General features: G+C 37.0%; 1 protein-coding gene across 3 annotated transcripts in view; it reads left to right on the plus strand.

The window, feature by feature from the left end:
* The window catches only part of RASA2 (RAS p21 protein activator 2), a 43,904-nt gene that overhangs the window by 10,777 nt on the left and 19,412 nt on the right, over positions 1–13,715 (plus strand). For 2 of the 3 annotated variants that reach the window (XM_084212703.1, XM_084212704.1), the window contains exons 3-7: positions 731–834; positions 1,820–1,914; positions 4,548–4,624; positions 11,172–11,255; positions 13,084–13,156. In XM_084212703.1, the coding sequence (XP_084068829.1) occupies positions 731–834; positions 1,820–1,914; positions 4,548–4,624; positions 11,172–11,255; positions 13,084–13,156 (433 nt within the window). Of the gene's footprint in view, positions 1–730; positions 835–1,819; positions 1,915–4,547; positions 4,625–11,171; positions 11,256–13,083; positions 13,157–13,715 lie in introns of those variants that run through there. The other variant, XM_084212705.1, reaches the window with a different exon arrangement.

Below are 13,715 nucleotides of genomic sequence, written 5' to 3' on the forward strand. Positions count from 1 at the left end.
TTACATCAATAAGTACTCCTTAACTTTAATGAGAGTACCAGTTCTGGGAGTGAAGATAACAACACATTGTATGAAATATGTGTAGCATAGAGGAACCCAGAGTCTTTTTCTGTAGAGGGCTGTGCATGTGGCAGTTAAATAGGGTGAACTGCAGGCATGATACTGGACTTCTTTAGATGGAGAAATGTGGTGACTGTTTTGGCATGAGGGAGATGGTGTATATTTGAGATTAACACTTTTTCACTGTTCTGTCTTATAGTTTCTAGTGATAACTTCTTACAGGTATGAATCTTAGAGCAGCAGTTTTGACATGGAAGTTAGAGCTAAACAAATGCCAGTTAGTTAAGTAACCAATAAATCTAAATTAAATTAAGATTAAATGTAGTTTAATCATGTACTGAATAACAAAATGAAGCAAAACTTGTGCATGTCTCAGGAAGTCTAGAGAACCAGCTAAAATAATTTCAAGACAGAAAAATAGAATTGAAATTGCAAAGGAGACACCGCTCTGTGTGCTCCAATTCTTACCTCTGATTAAACAAACAGAAGGCATTGCCATGTTATTGTGTGCTCTTGTATTGAAATGGTTTTGGGCACCTTTGATGACAGTACAGTGTAGTGCTGAGGACCACGGGCTGGGACAGCAGTAAAATGCAACTTTTTGATGTTCATGTTCTATATAAATTGCATAAAGTGTTTCTCTATTTTAACTTCAAATCTTTCTTTTCAGTCCTTATTTTGGAGAGGAGTTTTACTTTGAGATTCCAAGAACATTCCAGTGGTTGTCCTTCTACATTTATGATAAAAGTGTTTTACAAAAGGACCTGCGTATAGGTAAGTGTCTGTGAGTTGCTGTCTGCATCTTGCAGAGTACTTGGTTATTTTCAGTAGCATTATCTGTAGGATTGAGGATACAATTATTGGTGAATCATCTTTCAAGACTCTGTATAGTACACTTAAGTGCTCCATTGAAGTTTGAAAATAAAGATTTTGTTTCCTTGATTCATTCTATTATACTAAAATATGTTTCGTTTTTCAGGCTAGTAGGACATTTTATAGTCTTATTATGGTCTGAATACGTTTTTAAAAATTCTTTGTTCTCCACTTTTGCTTCATTGGAATATTTGAATAATTGTCACTACTTAGAAGAATAAATTGTGGAATAATTCTTAAAATCATTTATAGATAATTTTTTTCCCTGTCAATGCAATCTGTAACTTAGTGACTTACAAAGCATTTGGCAGGAACTTGTATAGCTTAAGTGAAAAATCATGGGAGGTAGATTTCTGTTTCTCTCTCCTCTGCATAATGACTTTATTGCAGCTGCTTTTTGGATACAGTTGCTACAAAGCTCTAATAGTCTGCTGTGGAACAAGCCTTTGCTTTACTTGAATTGAGGAAGGAAATAATTTGCACCAGGATGTCAGATAATTTGATATAATAACAGCTTTCCAAATAGCAATCAGAAGAGTAAAAGGCATCTACTTCAGTTTCCTGTTTAAGCATTCTTGAACACCGTTTTTGTTCTCCCAGATCTATTATGTTATTTCCAGCCTCAAGTGTGTTCTTTATTTTACCTTCCTATCAGTCATATCCAGCATAACAAATAATAATTAATGCCATCAGGCTTTATGCAAACTATTTTCTGCTTTACTTACCCATAACATTCGTTGTTTTATGTTCTTCATATAGCATCATAAATTTAAAGAAAAACTTAAGAGTTTAGAAAAAAAATCAAGTTTCAAACATAATTAAATAGTTTTTCTATTCAGATGAAGGTAATATTTATGCTTCTTTTCCCCCTGCCACCCTCCCTCAGGAAAGGTGTCAATCAAAAAAGAAGATTTATGCAACTACACAGGAAAAGAGAACTGGTTTATGCTTCAACCTGTTGATTCTAATTCAGAGGTTCAGGTAACTATTAAATTGCACATTTACATTTTGAAAGTGAAGTACAGATAAGGACATGATGTTAGAAGATTACATTGAGCTGTAGGAGATAAGGTTTAGCATCTGTATTTCTTGTGAGGCAGTTGTGCCTTCAGTTTGGTTAGGGAACAATGCACTCTACACCTAAGCTGGTATTATTCCTCATGATACTTAAAACTGGCAGAAGACATGAAGCAACTGCTTGGAAATGTCTTAACAGTATTTTGATGTCTGAAATGCTTCTAAGAGGGGTCATGTACTTGAGGCACATGAATGGATCCTAAAACTCTTGAATACCTTTTTTTAGTAATTTTTGCTGTTAACTGAAATAATGGCTGATTCTATGACATTAAAATGGTCAGTCTTCAAAACTTGGATGTACTTGTGCTGTGTTCATGTATCTTATCCTGAAACACTTTCTGCATTCAGTATCAAATAGCTTGCACTTCACAGTTTTATTTCAGCCTGTGGTTCTGGTTCTTCAAAATGGATTGTTCTAGGAATAGGTAAAAGTGAGATGGCTCTAGAAGTTGTAGTAATTCTCTTTTTTGTTTCAAGAACAAAACAGAATTCTTGAGAATCTCTTAGCCTTCTTGTTGTGATAAACTGGTAGATTATATTAGGGGGTTTTTCCAGATTTGCCTGAGGGCAAAAGTCTTTGACTTGACAGTGTTAGTATTTTTTTAGTAACCTGAAAGTCCCTTTGGGTAGGGAGAATCCTGGCTGCTTTTACAAGATCTGAATGTGCACAGAATTCTCTTTTTATTTCCACTGATGATTCATTTATGTGTCATAATTTTAGCCTGCAGCTCTTGGGTATAGGAGGGCATGTGGTTGCTTTACATCAAGACAGATTTTCAAAACATCTGAATACCACTTCCTCTTCTCTGTTAAAATCAGTCCTCTTTCAGTTATGATCAAATGCAATAGAATGGTTCATTTGGAAGGGACCTAGAGATCATCTAGTCCAGCTAAACATTGTCTTCTTTGAATTCTTTAATGTAATCACTCTGTAAATTCTCGAAAGCACTTTCCAGATACAAACTGAAAGGTAGTTTCCACTTTGACTTAAATATTGTCATGCTTGCTATGTTTTTTCTGTCACAGCATCAGTTTTCTAAAACAGGTGAAATCAGTTATTTAAATAAATGTTAATAATTGTTGTCTTTTCATTTGTCATTCAAAGACTTTGCCTTGTAAGGCTGTTGGCATGCTTCTTGGTATCCTGTTTTTATCCTGTAAATCTGTTTTTGTAATGGAGTTTCTCTGCTTGACAAATACTTTCTTAATGTACCTGTGTTCCTGTCCCTGTAGTAACAATTTGCAAAACACCTGGCAGGCATCCCAAAGCAGTTAGGTTGGGAACTGCCTTGTAAAAGAAGCTTCATTTCTCCTCCCATGTGACAAACAGGGAAACGCAGCCTTTGCCCCAGGGGATTTACAATAAAAACATTGCAGTTCTATGTCAAAACTTAACTGCTATAGAAATGTGTGCAAGGTCAGCTAAGGGTTTTACTTCCATTTTAGCAGAAAGGCAAAGCTGTAGTTCAGATTATGACTTGCTTCCTTTGCCACTCTTGCAAATCACCTTCCAGAACCCTTCCCTGAGAATTTTGATAGTGAACAGACCAGTATCATCTGATGTTCCATTTAGCAAATAGACAAAGTCTGAGAATACCAAGGAGAACATTGTTAGCGGAAAGGCTCTGGCAGCGTGTGCCCATCTTAGATTGTAAAAGCCAGCACAAACAGCCAGGCACCCAAAGGAGTAGCAGGTATTGTTCAGGCAGTAGCTGTTTGGAGCAAGATTTAACTAATAAATTTTGGACATCCCAAAAAAGTTGCATATCATGGCTTAAAGTTATGGAGCCTTTTATTGAGAGTGGGTTGGCCCTTGCTGGATTCTGAAATTAATCCATGCTGTTCCATAATTTATGGATTCTTTTTCTTAAATGCATCCTGCCATATCAGAAAAAGAAAAGGAGGAAGCTGGGTTTAGCAATTATTGCCACCTTTTCCTGTCTTCTGGTTGTGTTTACTTTCCTTGAGTACATCAGCAGTCTTCATGACATAGTTGAAAACTGCCCTGGGATGCACAGTACATTTCTAAATTATCTTTAGTCTGGTGGGATGGACAGGATTTCACTCTGGATATTAAATGCTGCCGGTTATGGCTATTACATGCTATTCTAGTTTTCTAGGTATACCTACCTGCCTTCAGAATCCAAGGTCATTTTAGAACTTTCTTCTGAAGTGTTCAGAACTTCATGTCTGTGCAAGGGTTCATCCCATGCTTGGGACAAAATAGCTGAGACTCTTGGTAGTTACTCCTGGTGGAAGTACTTGTGTGTGTTAGATCTTTAGAGGCTTGACTGATTCTTGTGCCGTCTGCAGATGAGGGATAGTGCTTCTCTATAGCATTGTCTCAAAGTTCAAGTGCATCCATCATGCTCTACTTGCAGGATATGTGCTTTAGATGAGGTATTTTCTTCAAGTGGTAATATTGGAATTACCTTAAATACCTTCTAACTGTAAACTATATTATTGTTCTAATTACTATTTTTAAAATAAATGCTTTTAAAACTACTTGTTTTTCTCTCCTGTTTTTTTTTTTTCAGGGAAAAGTTCACCTTGAATTAAAACTGAATGAACTGATAACAGACAATGGATCTGTGTGCCAGCAACTAGTAGTACAGTAAGGAAATACATAAATCCTTTAATATTTGGTTGGTTGTTAGAATGTTATGGGATTTGTCTTTGCTGATACTGGATGTCTGCACCTCTTAGTACCAATAGCATTTTTCTTTTTATGGGACTTGCCTTGGAATCTGCCTTATGAGGAGATGAATATATTTCTAGGGAACTCCAGCATGAATTTTTCACAGCTGCTCCTCTCTGCTACCAAAGCCCTCACTTTTATAGGAACTACTAGGATTAGTGTCTTGGAATTCCAGTTGAATTTGGTGTGGTGAGAAGGCTAGGAATGCGCAGTGCAGCTGACAGCCAGAACTTGCAGTACGGCTGTTACTAACTGAATTACTGCTGCTGGTGGTACTTTTTGGAGGTTGATAAAATTTATTGCTAGTTTTGTTTCAGAATTATTTTCTTCCAATTAACCATGATAAGAAATTCTTACAGAAAAACAAAGTACAGGAGTTGTGGTTCTGGAAGAGCACGTTTGCTGCATTTCAGTAAAACTTCTTAGCAGCAACTTGAGGAGATTTAACTGCAAAACTTAATTTGGCTCTAAAGCATATCAAAGAGCATCATAGAAACAGTAAATTTTTGGAATATTTGCTAATGTAATTTTCATTATGAAGTTAAGAAGATGTTCATGTCTTAGTCAACTCTCTAGACCCAGATGGTAGTTGAGTTGGAGCAGGACCCAGCAAAGTGGGCTGTTTGCTTTTCTTTAGCTTGTTATGAGGGAGAAGCTATTCTGTGGTAGAGCTAAGCTAGTGAAACTGGTGATGGTTTAATGGCTTAGGCTCGTAATTCCGGTAAGATGGAACTTGCTGGACATCAGGGTATCTTTATTACTTAAAGATAATTTGGAATGTGTCTGCTTTTATAGTGGGATAGCAGCATGGTTCATTGGGAGTCCTGCTGCTCTTAATTTTGTATCCCACTTAGAGCACAGTTTTTCCCCATGGGCTATTCACTACCAAAAGCTGGCTGGAGCTTTGACTTTGTGTTTTATTCCCAACTTTATTAATTTTCAGAACATTTTATCTTTTTATAAGTTTATGCACTTGATGTTAGTGTTGTGAGTTTTTTATTTTAAAAACTTTCCTGGATTTTTCATATGATGAAGAAAAGTTGCATTAGAAAGTTACTGTTGCAAATTGCAGTTTTGAGTAGGAAGTGGTTTACACACTGTGCCCTCTCTTAGGATCTCTTTATGACAGAGATAATTGATCAAAAGGAAGCCAGGCTTCTCTTTTGGTTGCAGCACTCACCCATTCACTGCCATGTGGGAGCGGATTGTGCGTTAGACACTGCTGTATTACATCAGTGCAGTTGGCTGAGGTTAGGAAATGCACTGGAGTTCCTTAAACTCAAAATGTTTAGTAGAATTTTACCACACCTGCTCCTGCCCTTGAAATAATTTACTGCATTACTAATATATGGTACATTAATGTATTTTGCATGGACATGTGAGAGTATGTGAAATAAGAAATCTCCCACTGAATGTGGCATTATAGAAATGGATGTGAGGGCATTTTTGAGATGTGTTAGGAACTTACAGAAAATAGCTGTGGGAGTATTAAAGAGAAAATTAAACTCTTTAAAACCCTGCTTGTCCTGTAAATTTCCCATGATAATTAGTAAGTGATGCACTTCCTGCTATGTTTTTCGCTAGTCACCAGGCCCTGAGAAGACATAGAATTAGTAACTCCTTTAACAAAGCTGAAAGACAGAAAGGAGCAGAACCACGATGGAGTAAAAGAGGGACAAGGAGTGGGCACAAATTTATGTGTCTGTTTCTGGCTCTTCTTTATCTGTTCTAAACTGGAAAATAATGGCCAAAGGGAAAAAAATCACAGAAAAAAAAATTCTTGATATGCAGGCTATGATACTTGCCTTTCAGGAGCAATATTTTACTTCATGTTCAAATTAATGGTGTCTCAGTGCAATGAAAATTAGATGCTTTTAAACCTTCACCTTTTAAACCTTCAATTTTTTTCTGGGGTAGGAGAATGCTAGACACTTGTGCTGGCTTCTCTGCATAGTTAAGTTGCTAATGGATTTCTACTGTGTATTCCCTGAGAGTCCAGAAATTCTACAAAGATGACAAGTAGTAGCTCCAACTTTCATTGCACGAGATTAAACATGGTATTAAGTGACACACAATAGAAAGTAATTAAAAGACTGTGATTCTGAGCATTACCTGCAGTCCCCCTGTCACCTTGTAGCTAAACCAAAACTATGACTGGCTCAGCAGTGGATTCCTGTTGATTTGGATCTGTAAACATGGCTGTAGAAGCTTTTTCTGCTAGGCTTCTAGATGAGTTTTATGATTAGGATTTATTTAAAAACTCAATTATAGTTGCTTTTTTTGTCATAAAGTATAGTTAATCTTCCTTTGGTGAAGGGCTGTCTTAGAGCTCATGTAGAGCAGGCTAAGCCCTGATTTTAAACTTCATTTTTGTATTAATAGCAAATTTGCTGTTAAGTTGCATGCAGATACACTCACAGACTGTGAATTAAAGCTTTGTTTTGTCTCTGATACGAATTGCTTCCTTTTCTAATGTGTGAATGAGGAGGAGGAAAAGTGCAAGAGATTACCTGCTGATGCAGGGGTTGGTTTTTTTGAAACCACAATGGTGCGTATAGTAGCACATTTCAGAAATACATGCTCGCAGCTCTTGCTTGGAGTCCCTTAGAACAAGTTTGCATGGCCATTGTTTGCATATTTGCTGCTGCTGAAATAGATGATGTTTGAAGAGTTTCTTGACAAATTAGGCAGTTGAGTAGTGGCACTTGCCTTCTCTGAGATTAACAGCCCTTCAGCTCTGAAAGAAGGGTTTGTGTATTTACAGTGTGAATACTTCAAAGCCCAGAAATGGTTTATTACAGCCAGATTTTGACTTCTCTGCACATACCTTTTTAAATTAATTATACACCATGTTCTCTCCAATTGACTTGTCAGTTTGTTACTGTCCTGTTGATACTTTTCTCGCATGAAGTTGTTCTAACAAACACAGCAGTTTTTATGAAGTGTACATACAGATATTAATGGCTGCAGTTAGGGAGTGTCTGCCCGTGGAGGACTTCAGTTCATTTGAATGGTGGAGGTAGAGTCAGTCACTGAGGGGGTTTGTTGTGGGCTGGGTCTTTTTAAGGACTTACTTTCATCTTTTAAGCTGAATATATGCCAGTTATATCTGAAAGACTCTCATTTCCTGGATGAAACTCCTCTTGCACAACAAACTACTGAGATGAGAATTAACGAAAATTGAATCATATCTTACACTGCACTGGAAAAGGGCAGCAGTTGGAGAAAAGAACCAAACTTCTGTTACCTGTTGCTTAGACAGCACATAAGAATATAGAAGTCTAAAATATAAAATAAAAGCTTCTAAGTTCCTGTTTGCTTCTTCAAACTCTATGCATTTATGCGTTTTGAATGACAGCTGCCTTGCTAGGTAGATGAAAGGATTTGACAAAGCTGAAATATTTTTACTGTGTGTTGGAAATGTATTTATTATGGTTGTCGGAATAGGACTGTATATTTAATGTTATTTAGGTTTTTGATTGGTCAAAATGTCTGGCATTTTGTTGGTGGTTTTGCTGGGGTTTCTTAGTTGTTGTTTTCCTTTTAAAGGAGATTGCAGTTGCAGCACTTTGATTCTTTGAGAAAAGGCAGTGTTCCTGTGAAATTTGCTGACTAGCAAACTGAGTGAGGTTAAATTCATTCCATTCATTTTCATTCCAGCTTTTTAATTTCTGTTAAGTCTACTCTAGTTTAGCCACTTCAAACATCTTCAGGATTTTTAACCATGTTTACTGGAGGCTGTTTGTTTAGTAGCTTAGAAGTATCAGCAATGATTCAGTGCAGTGTGTTCAGTCCCTGGGGAGGAACAATCCAGCTCGGTAGTGCTGAGTTGATTTAATGGCTTCCTATCCCTAATGGCTCCTTGCCTTTGGAGCTTGGGAGGGCTCCTGCATGAACAGGGTGATTCAGTTTGCCAAACTGACAACTGGCTTTTAGGTTAAAAGCTTCCTGTGAGGATGGTAAACAGAAGCAGCAGTTCAGCTGACTTGGCTGTGCTGTCACATACGTGTCTAAAGCAGACTCCAGGCAGTACCTGCAGACTGAAGGGATGGATCTGACTGGCTCCCTTGGAGTGAGAGATGGAAGGTGAGGAGGTGAGGTAAATTTGTAAGAAATTTTTGTGCCTGATAGGTGTGGAAGAGAGAGATTCAGGGATATTAGGAGTTGATGGTCAGAGGAGGTGTTGGACTAGGACAGACTGTACTTGCTGGCAACAGAGCTGGGGCTTGGGCAGGAGGCAAAAATGGAGTGCTAGAGCTGCCTCCACAGGGAGACCAGCTGGAGCATGAAATCAGCTCAAAGTGACAGATCCATATGATGAATCCAGAGATTCTAGCACTGCTGCAAGACTGTGAAGTTGTCAGTAAAATGTTTTTCAATTTGCAGGAAATCACAAACAAGCCTTTCTTCAGTTTCTGTATGTTGTGGTCAAGAGAACAGAACAAGCTGTGTAACTGAAAGTCCCTCAGACTCATATCTGTTTGCTAGAGAAATCCAGGAGCTTGGTGATGATGTCAAAGACTGTAAGAAGAGAAATTCTTGTTAAAACAGCTGAATTCTCTTCAGATAGGGTTGGCTGATCCATCTGCTATGAATTTCCTATGAGGTTCAAATTGCAGGTGATTTATAGATACACTCAGCACTCACACCTGAAACTGCAAAGCCCGAGGAGCTGCAGAGGGTGTTTTATGCTACAGGATGCCCATCAGTCTGAAGGAATAGAGTCCTGCCTCACATCAGATACCCCAAATGACTGAAAAGTCTAGACAGTTTAATTTTGTTGCCACTCTTCTGTGCCACTTATGTGTTGGAGGAGGAATCAATTAATGCTTATGAAACAACTGGATGTTTCAAGAACCCATTTAAATGGTGGGCTTGAAATCACTGTAGCACTCATTGTGATTCAAAAATTATTGAAATGCTGAAGGCCACGTGCTTGATAACTGGAAGAAAAATAACAAATGATTGTGCAGTGGTTCAGCACTAAATGTTCCCTGAACTGGCTAAGACAAAGGGACTTTTGGGGGGGAAAATACCATCTGGTTTATAATTGTGCATACTCCAAAGAGGGTGGGGTTTTGAGGCAGCACAGGAGTGTTAGTGTCTGTTGTTTCCACTCTTGTGCTTGAATTTGCAGCTCCTGTTACTCTTTTTAACATTTTTCTACAGTACATAAAGCATTTATTTTAAAATGTGGTCAGCTACATAACTTCCACTGGATTTACACAACTTATTATTCCACATTATGATATTAGAACATTTACTTAATTGTTCATATGAATTTAAAGTTTTCTCCTTAATTTGCCTCGGTTTTGGATTTTAGTCAAACTAGCAAATTATGACAATTGAAATTTTCTTGCTTTAATTTAGTTAAATTCCTGCAAAACAGCTAAAATATATATATAATTTTAAAGAAAACATGAATACAACATTCAGATCTTAGGACACTTTGTAATCTGCAGAATGTTTCTGGACTTAAACTACAGTGTGTATGGTTACATTAGAGCATCGTTTTACTAGAAAGTCTGGTTTCTGCTATGAATTTACAAACTCTTCTGCTTCACTTCAGTTGTTCCAGCTTTTTTTAGTTAATGCTCATATGTGGGCAGCATCCGAAGGTTAGGCAGCTTGCAGACCCAGCTCTGTGTTGCTGCTGTGGTGATTCAAAGATTGCAAGACTTTAGAAGAGGTCCAGAAAAGGTTTCTCTGTCTCCATGAGCATTAATTGACAACCATCATGTCACTTTTGCATCAGGGCTGGTGAACAGTGTGCCTGTTAAACACCAGTTTACCACTTACTGTATGAATTACAAAAAAACCCAGAATTTTTAAAAGGGTCATTTAACCTTGATGGTAATTTGACCCTGAACACAGATTATTGTGAAAAAAGATTGAAAATAAACCTTAGGCACTATTTCAAAGATAGAGCTAGAACTATATACTATAATAGTTTCAGATGTTTAATTTTAAATATAATTTCAGGATTTCACTTTGCATTTCTTAGCATAACTCAGAATGTAATTTATCCAAAATTAAATATTTCAATCCATTTCAATGCCTTCCAGATATAGTTGCTGCCATTGGTTGAGGCCAGATAGCTTTTTGTGGGCCTTGAGAAAACAAATTTAAGTTAATGAAATCTGCAATTTTTCCTAACATATAGCAGTTCATTTTACTTAGGATTTTGTTATTCATCTGTGATACTGCAGTGTCTTTATCAAAGCAATTCCAAGACTTTTGTTCTCAGAGAGCCTCCCAAGTCTGACTATATACTTGAGTATTATTTTGTGTTACCATCTAGAGATTTTCTTCAAGTACATGCAGCATGTTGAATCATTGTATAGCTATATCTGTGTTTTATACAGCAGGACAAAAAGTTTTCAAAAAGAAAGCATTGTTTGGATTTTATTTTTTGAAGCCAAATAATTGCTTCACTGATCTATTGTTTGCCTTTTCCTTGTAGCATAAAGGAGTGCCATGGGTTACCTCTTATAAACGGACAGAATTGTGATCCTTATGCAACAGTCTCTCTAGTGGGGCCTTCCAGGTAATGTATTAGTATAAAATGAATAAATCTAAAAATGCTGTGATGTTGAATTAGAAAAGAAAGTCATAGGTTTTAAGCAAAATCTTTAAAACACAGAAAAATCTTCCAGTGCTCTCATGCATACATCACATCTCCATGGATACTGTTCTCTTCCTTCCCTGCCATATGCTCAAGACTGGGATGGTGTTTGGTCTGTGTGAATTGTTTGCACTAGTCAAGAGCCACTTATGACTCAGTTCTTTCTTACATTTTGTACTGGATTTCTGCACTGTACTTCCTGTTAGTTTATGTGATATTCCTGTATGTCGTGATACAGTCAGTTGCTCACTCACATTCCTCTCTTCTCTGTTTTTCCTAATGTGTGGGTTTCTTTGCAGCAAATGTGTAGTAATTGAGAGGAGATGAGAGGAGAGGTTGTGGAACACCTTCAGGATGCTGCATTCACAATCCACACAGTTCAGATATCTCTTTCTTTGGGACCAGTAATCCTCAATAACTGCTGGGTTTTTTCATTCAAGAAAAATCCCCCATCCCACACATTCCCACACATTGCCCACATATGGGCAAGTACCTGCCCAATAAGGAGGATAAGTTTCAATTGCTTCTTTCTTGCCACATCAGACCCTTTCCTTTCTCCTGTGCTGAGGAATTGCCTTTGTGAGCACAATGCCAGGATGTGTTGTACCAGGCTTGCTTGGCTTAAAGACTGTGGAAGGATTGTCCCTGAGTAAGCTCTGCATGGAGCATTTTTTTTCCTCCTTGATAATAAATGATCACATTTTTTAGGTTTGGCTTGGGGGCTTTTTTGTTTGGTTTGTTTGGTTGGGTTTTTCCTAAGAGGATTAGGGAGGCTCACCCATTATACTTACGAATCATGGGGTCAAATGGCAAAGAAGGTAAATTGACATACATTTTCTGTTTGAGTCCTGTGTATGGATGGAAGTGGGAGAATGTTGATCCCACAAAAGATTTACCCTGTTAGTATGGGAATATTTGTGCAAATCTGACAGGAATTCCTGCTTGAGATTTTCCAGTCTTATGCATGTGTGACTCATGTACCATGACTGGAATATTTATATGTCCAGTGCCTGAAAATAGGCAGTTGATACTTAGGGCAGTTTTTCTTCTCCCTTGTCTGTTTTTTCTCACATATTTTATATTTCTTTCTTTTGAAAAGGTATTTTCATACTACCACAGCCCTTTGCTAAATAAATAAATAAATAGAACTGTATTCCTTTATAAAACTTGTAAAATTAAAAAAAAGAAACAAACCAAAACCAACCCACAAGGAAGTGGGGGCAGTTGTGTTGTTTGACCCTGTGCTGCTTCATATCTAACATGAGCAGCAGTCATTTTCAAAGACACCTTCAGTGTCTTGGGTATAAGCCCCTGTCTGTAAAGAAGTAGTGGGTATTTCTCCAGCAAAACAGGGTGGGAAAAACAGAAACTGCAGTTGAACAAGACAAGGAAAAATGTGCTCATTACCTTCAGGCAGTGGTAAAGAAATCTAAATTTTAAATGCATTAGAAATTGTTCATGTATTTTAATTAATATATGTAAGTTTTACCTGTTTGTGAAATTAAATACAACCTTTGAGTTGGATAGCTACATGGCTAGCTAGAGACAGCATATAAAATTTTAGCTCTTTAAACTGTATTGTGAAGATTAACTATAATTTCATTTTAAGATTTTCATCATTGATCTAAGTGAATTGTAGAATAACAGAAAATGTTTTAACTTAAATGCATGGGTCCTTCTTGACAATAGAATGTCTTTATAATTGTGTGTTTAAGTTGTCTATGGTAAAAATTTTACCACATTGGAACAGGAATGACCAAAAGAAGACCAAAGTTAAGAAGAAAACAAGCAATCCGCAGTTTAACGAAACATTTTATTTTGAGGTAACTTTTTCTGTGCTGTTCTTCCTGTTTATCTGTTTTATGCAACCCTTCAGGTATTTTTAAGCAAGCTGCATAGCAATACCTAATACAGAAAGCTCTCTTCAGGCAAATTGAAGAGCTTTAACTGGCATCTCAAATGTAAGTGGATGACATACTTAAATTTCTGTCTGCCAGACAATAGCGTTCTCCTCCAATTGCTGTGTGAGAAATTACTTTCTCACAAGCACGTATATGAAGGGAATTCCCTATCTTGAATCACTTTATATATCATTTGTTGCCATCTGGAGTTCTGAGATAACTTTAACCTATCCCATGGACTTCTGTTTAAATATTTTCAAGCTTGACCTAAAAAACCCAAACAACTTATTTATTTAATAAAGTAATATAGTGATTATACACAAAAAAGTTTATTTTATTTTTAAAAGTTAACTTTGTTGTTATTTAGGAGTTGATTTCAATTCTACATGAGTTATCTGACAAAGAAATTATGAGTTTAAATTTTCATCTGATTTTGTAAATAATAGAAATCAGATTTGCATTTAAAACATGCAGTACTGAG

Source organism: Fringilla coelebs, assembly GCF_963513975.1.
Source record: "Fringilla coelebs genome assembly, chromosome: 10".
Lineage (NCBI taxonomy): Eukaryota > Metazoa > Chordata > Aves > Passeriformes > Fringillidae > Fringilla > Fringilla coelebs.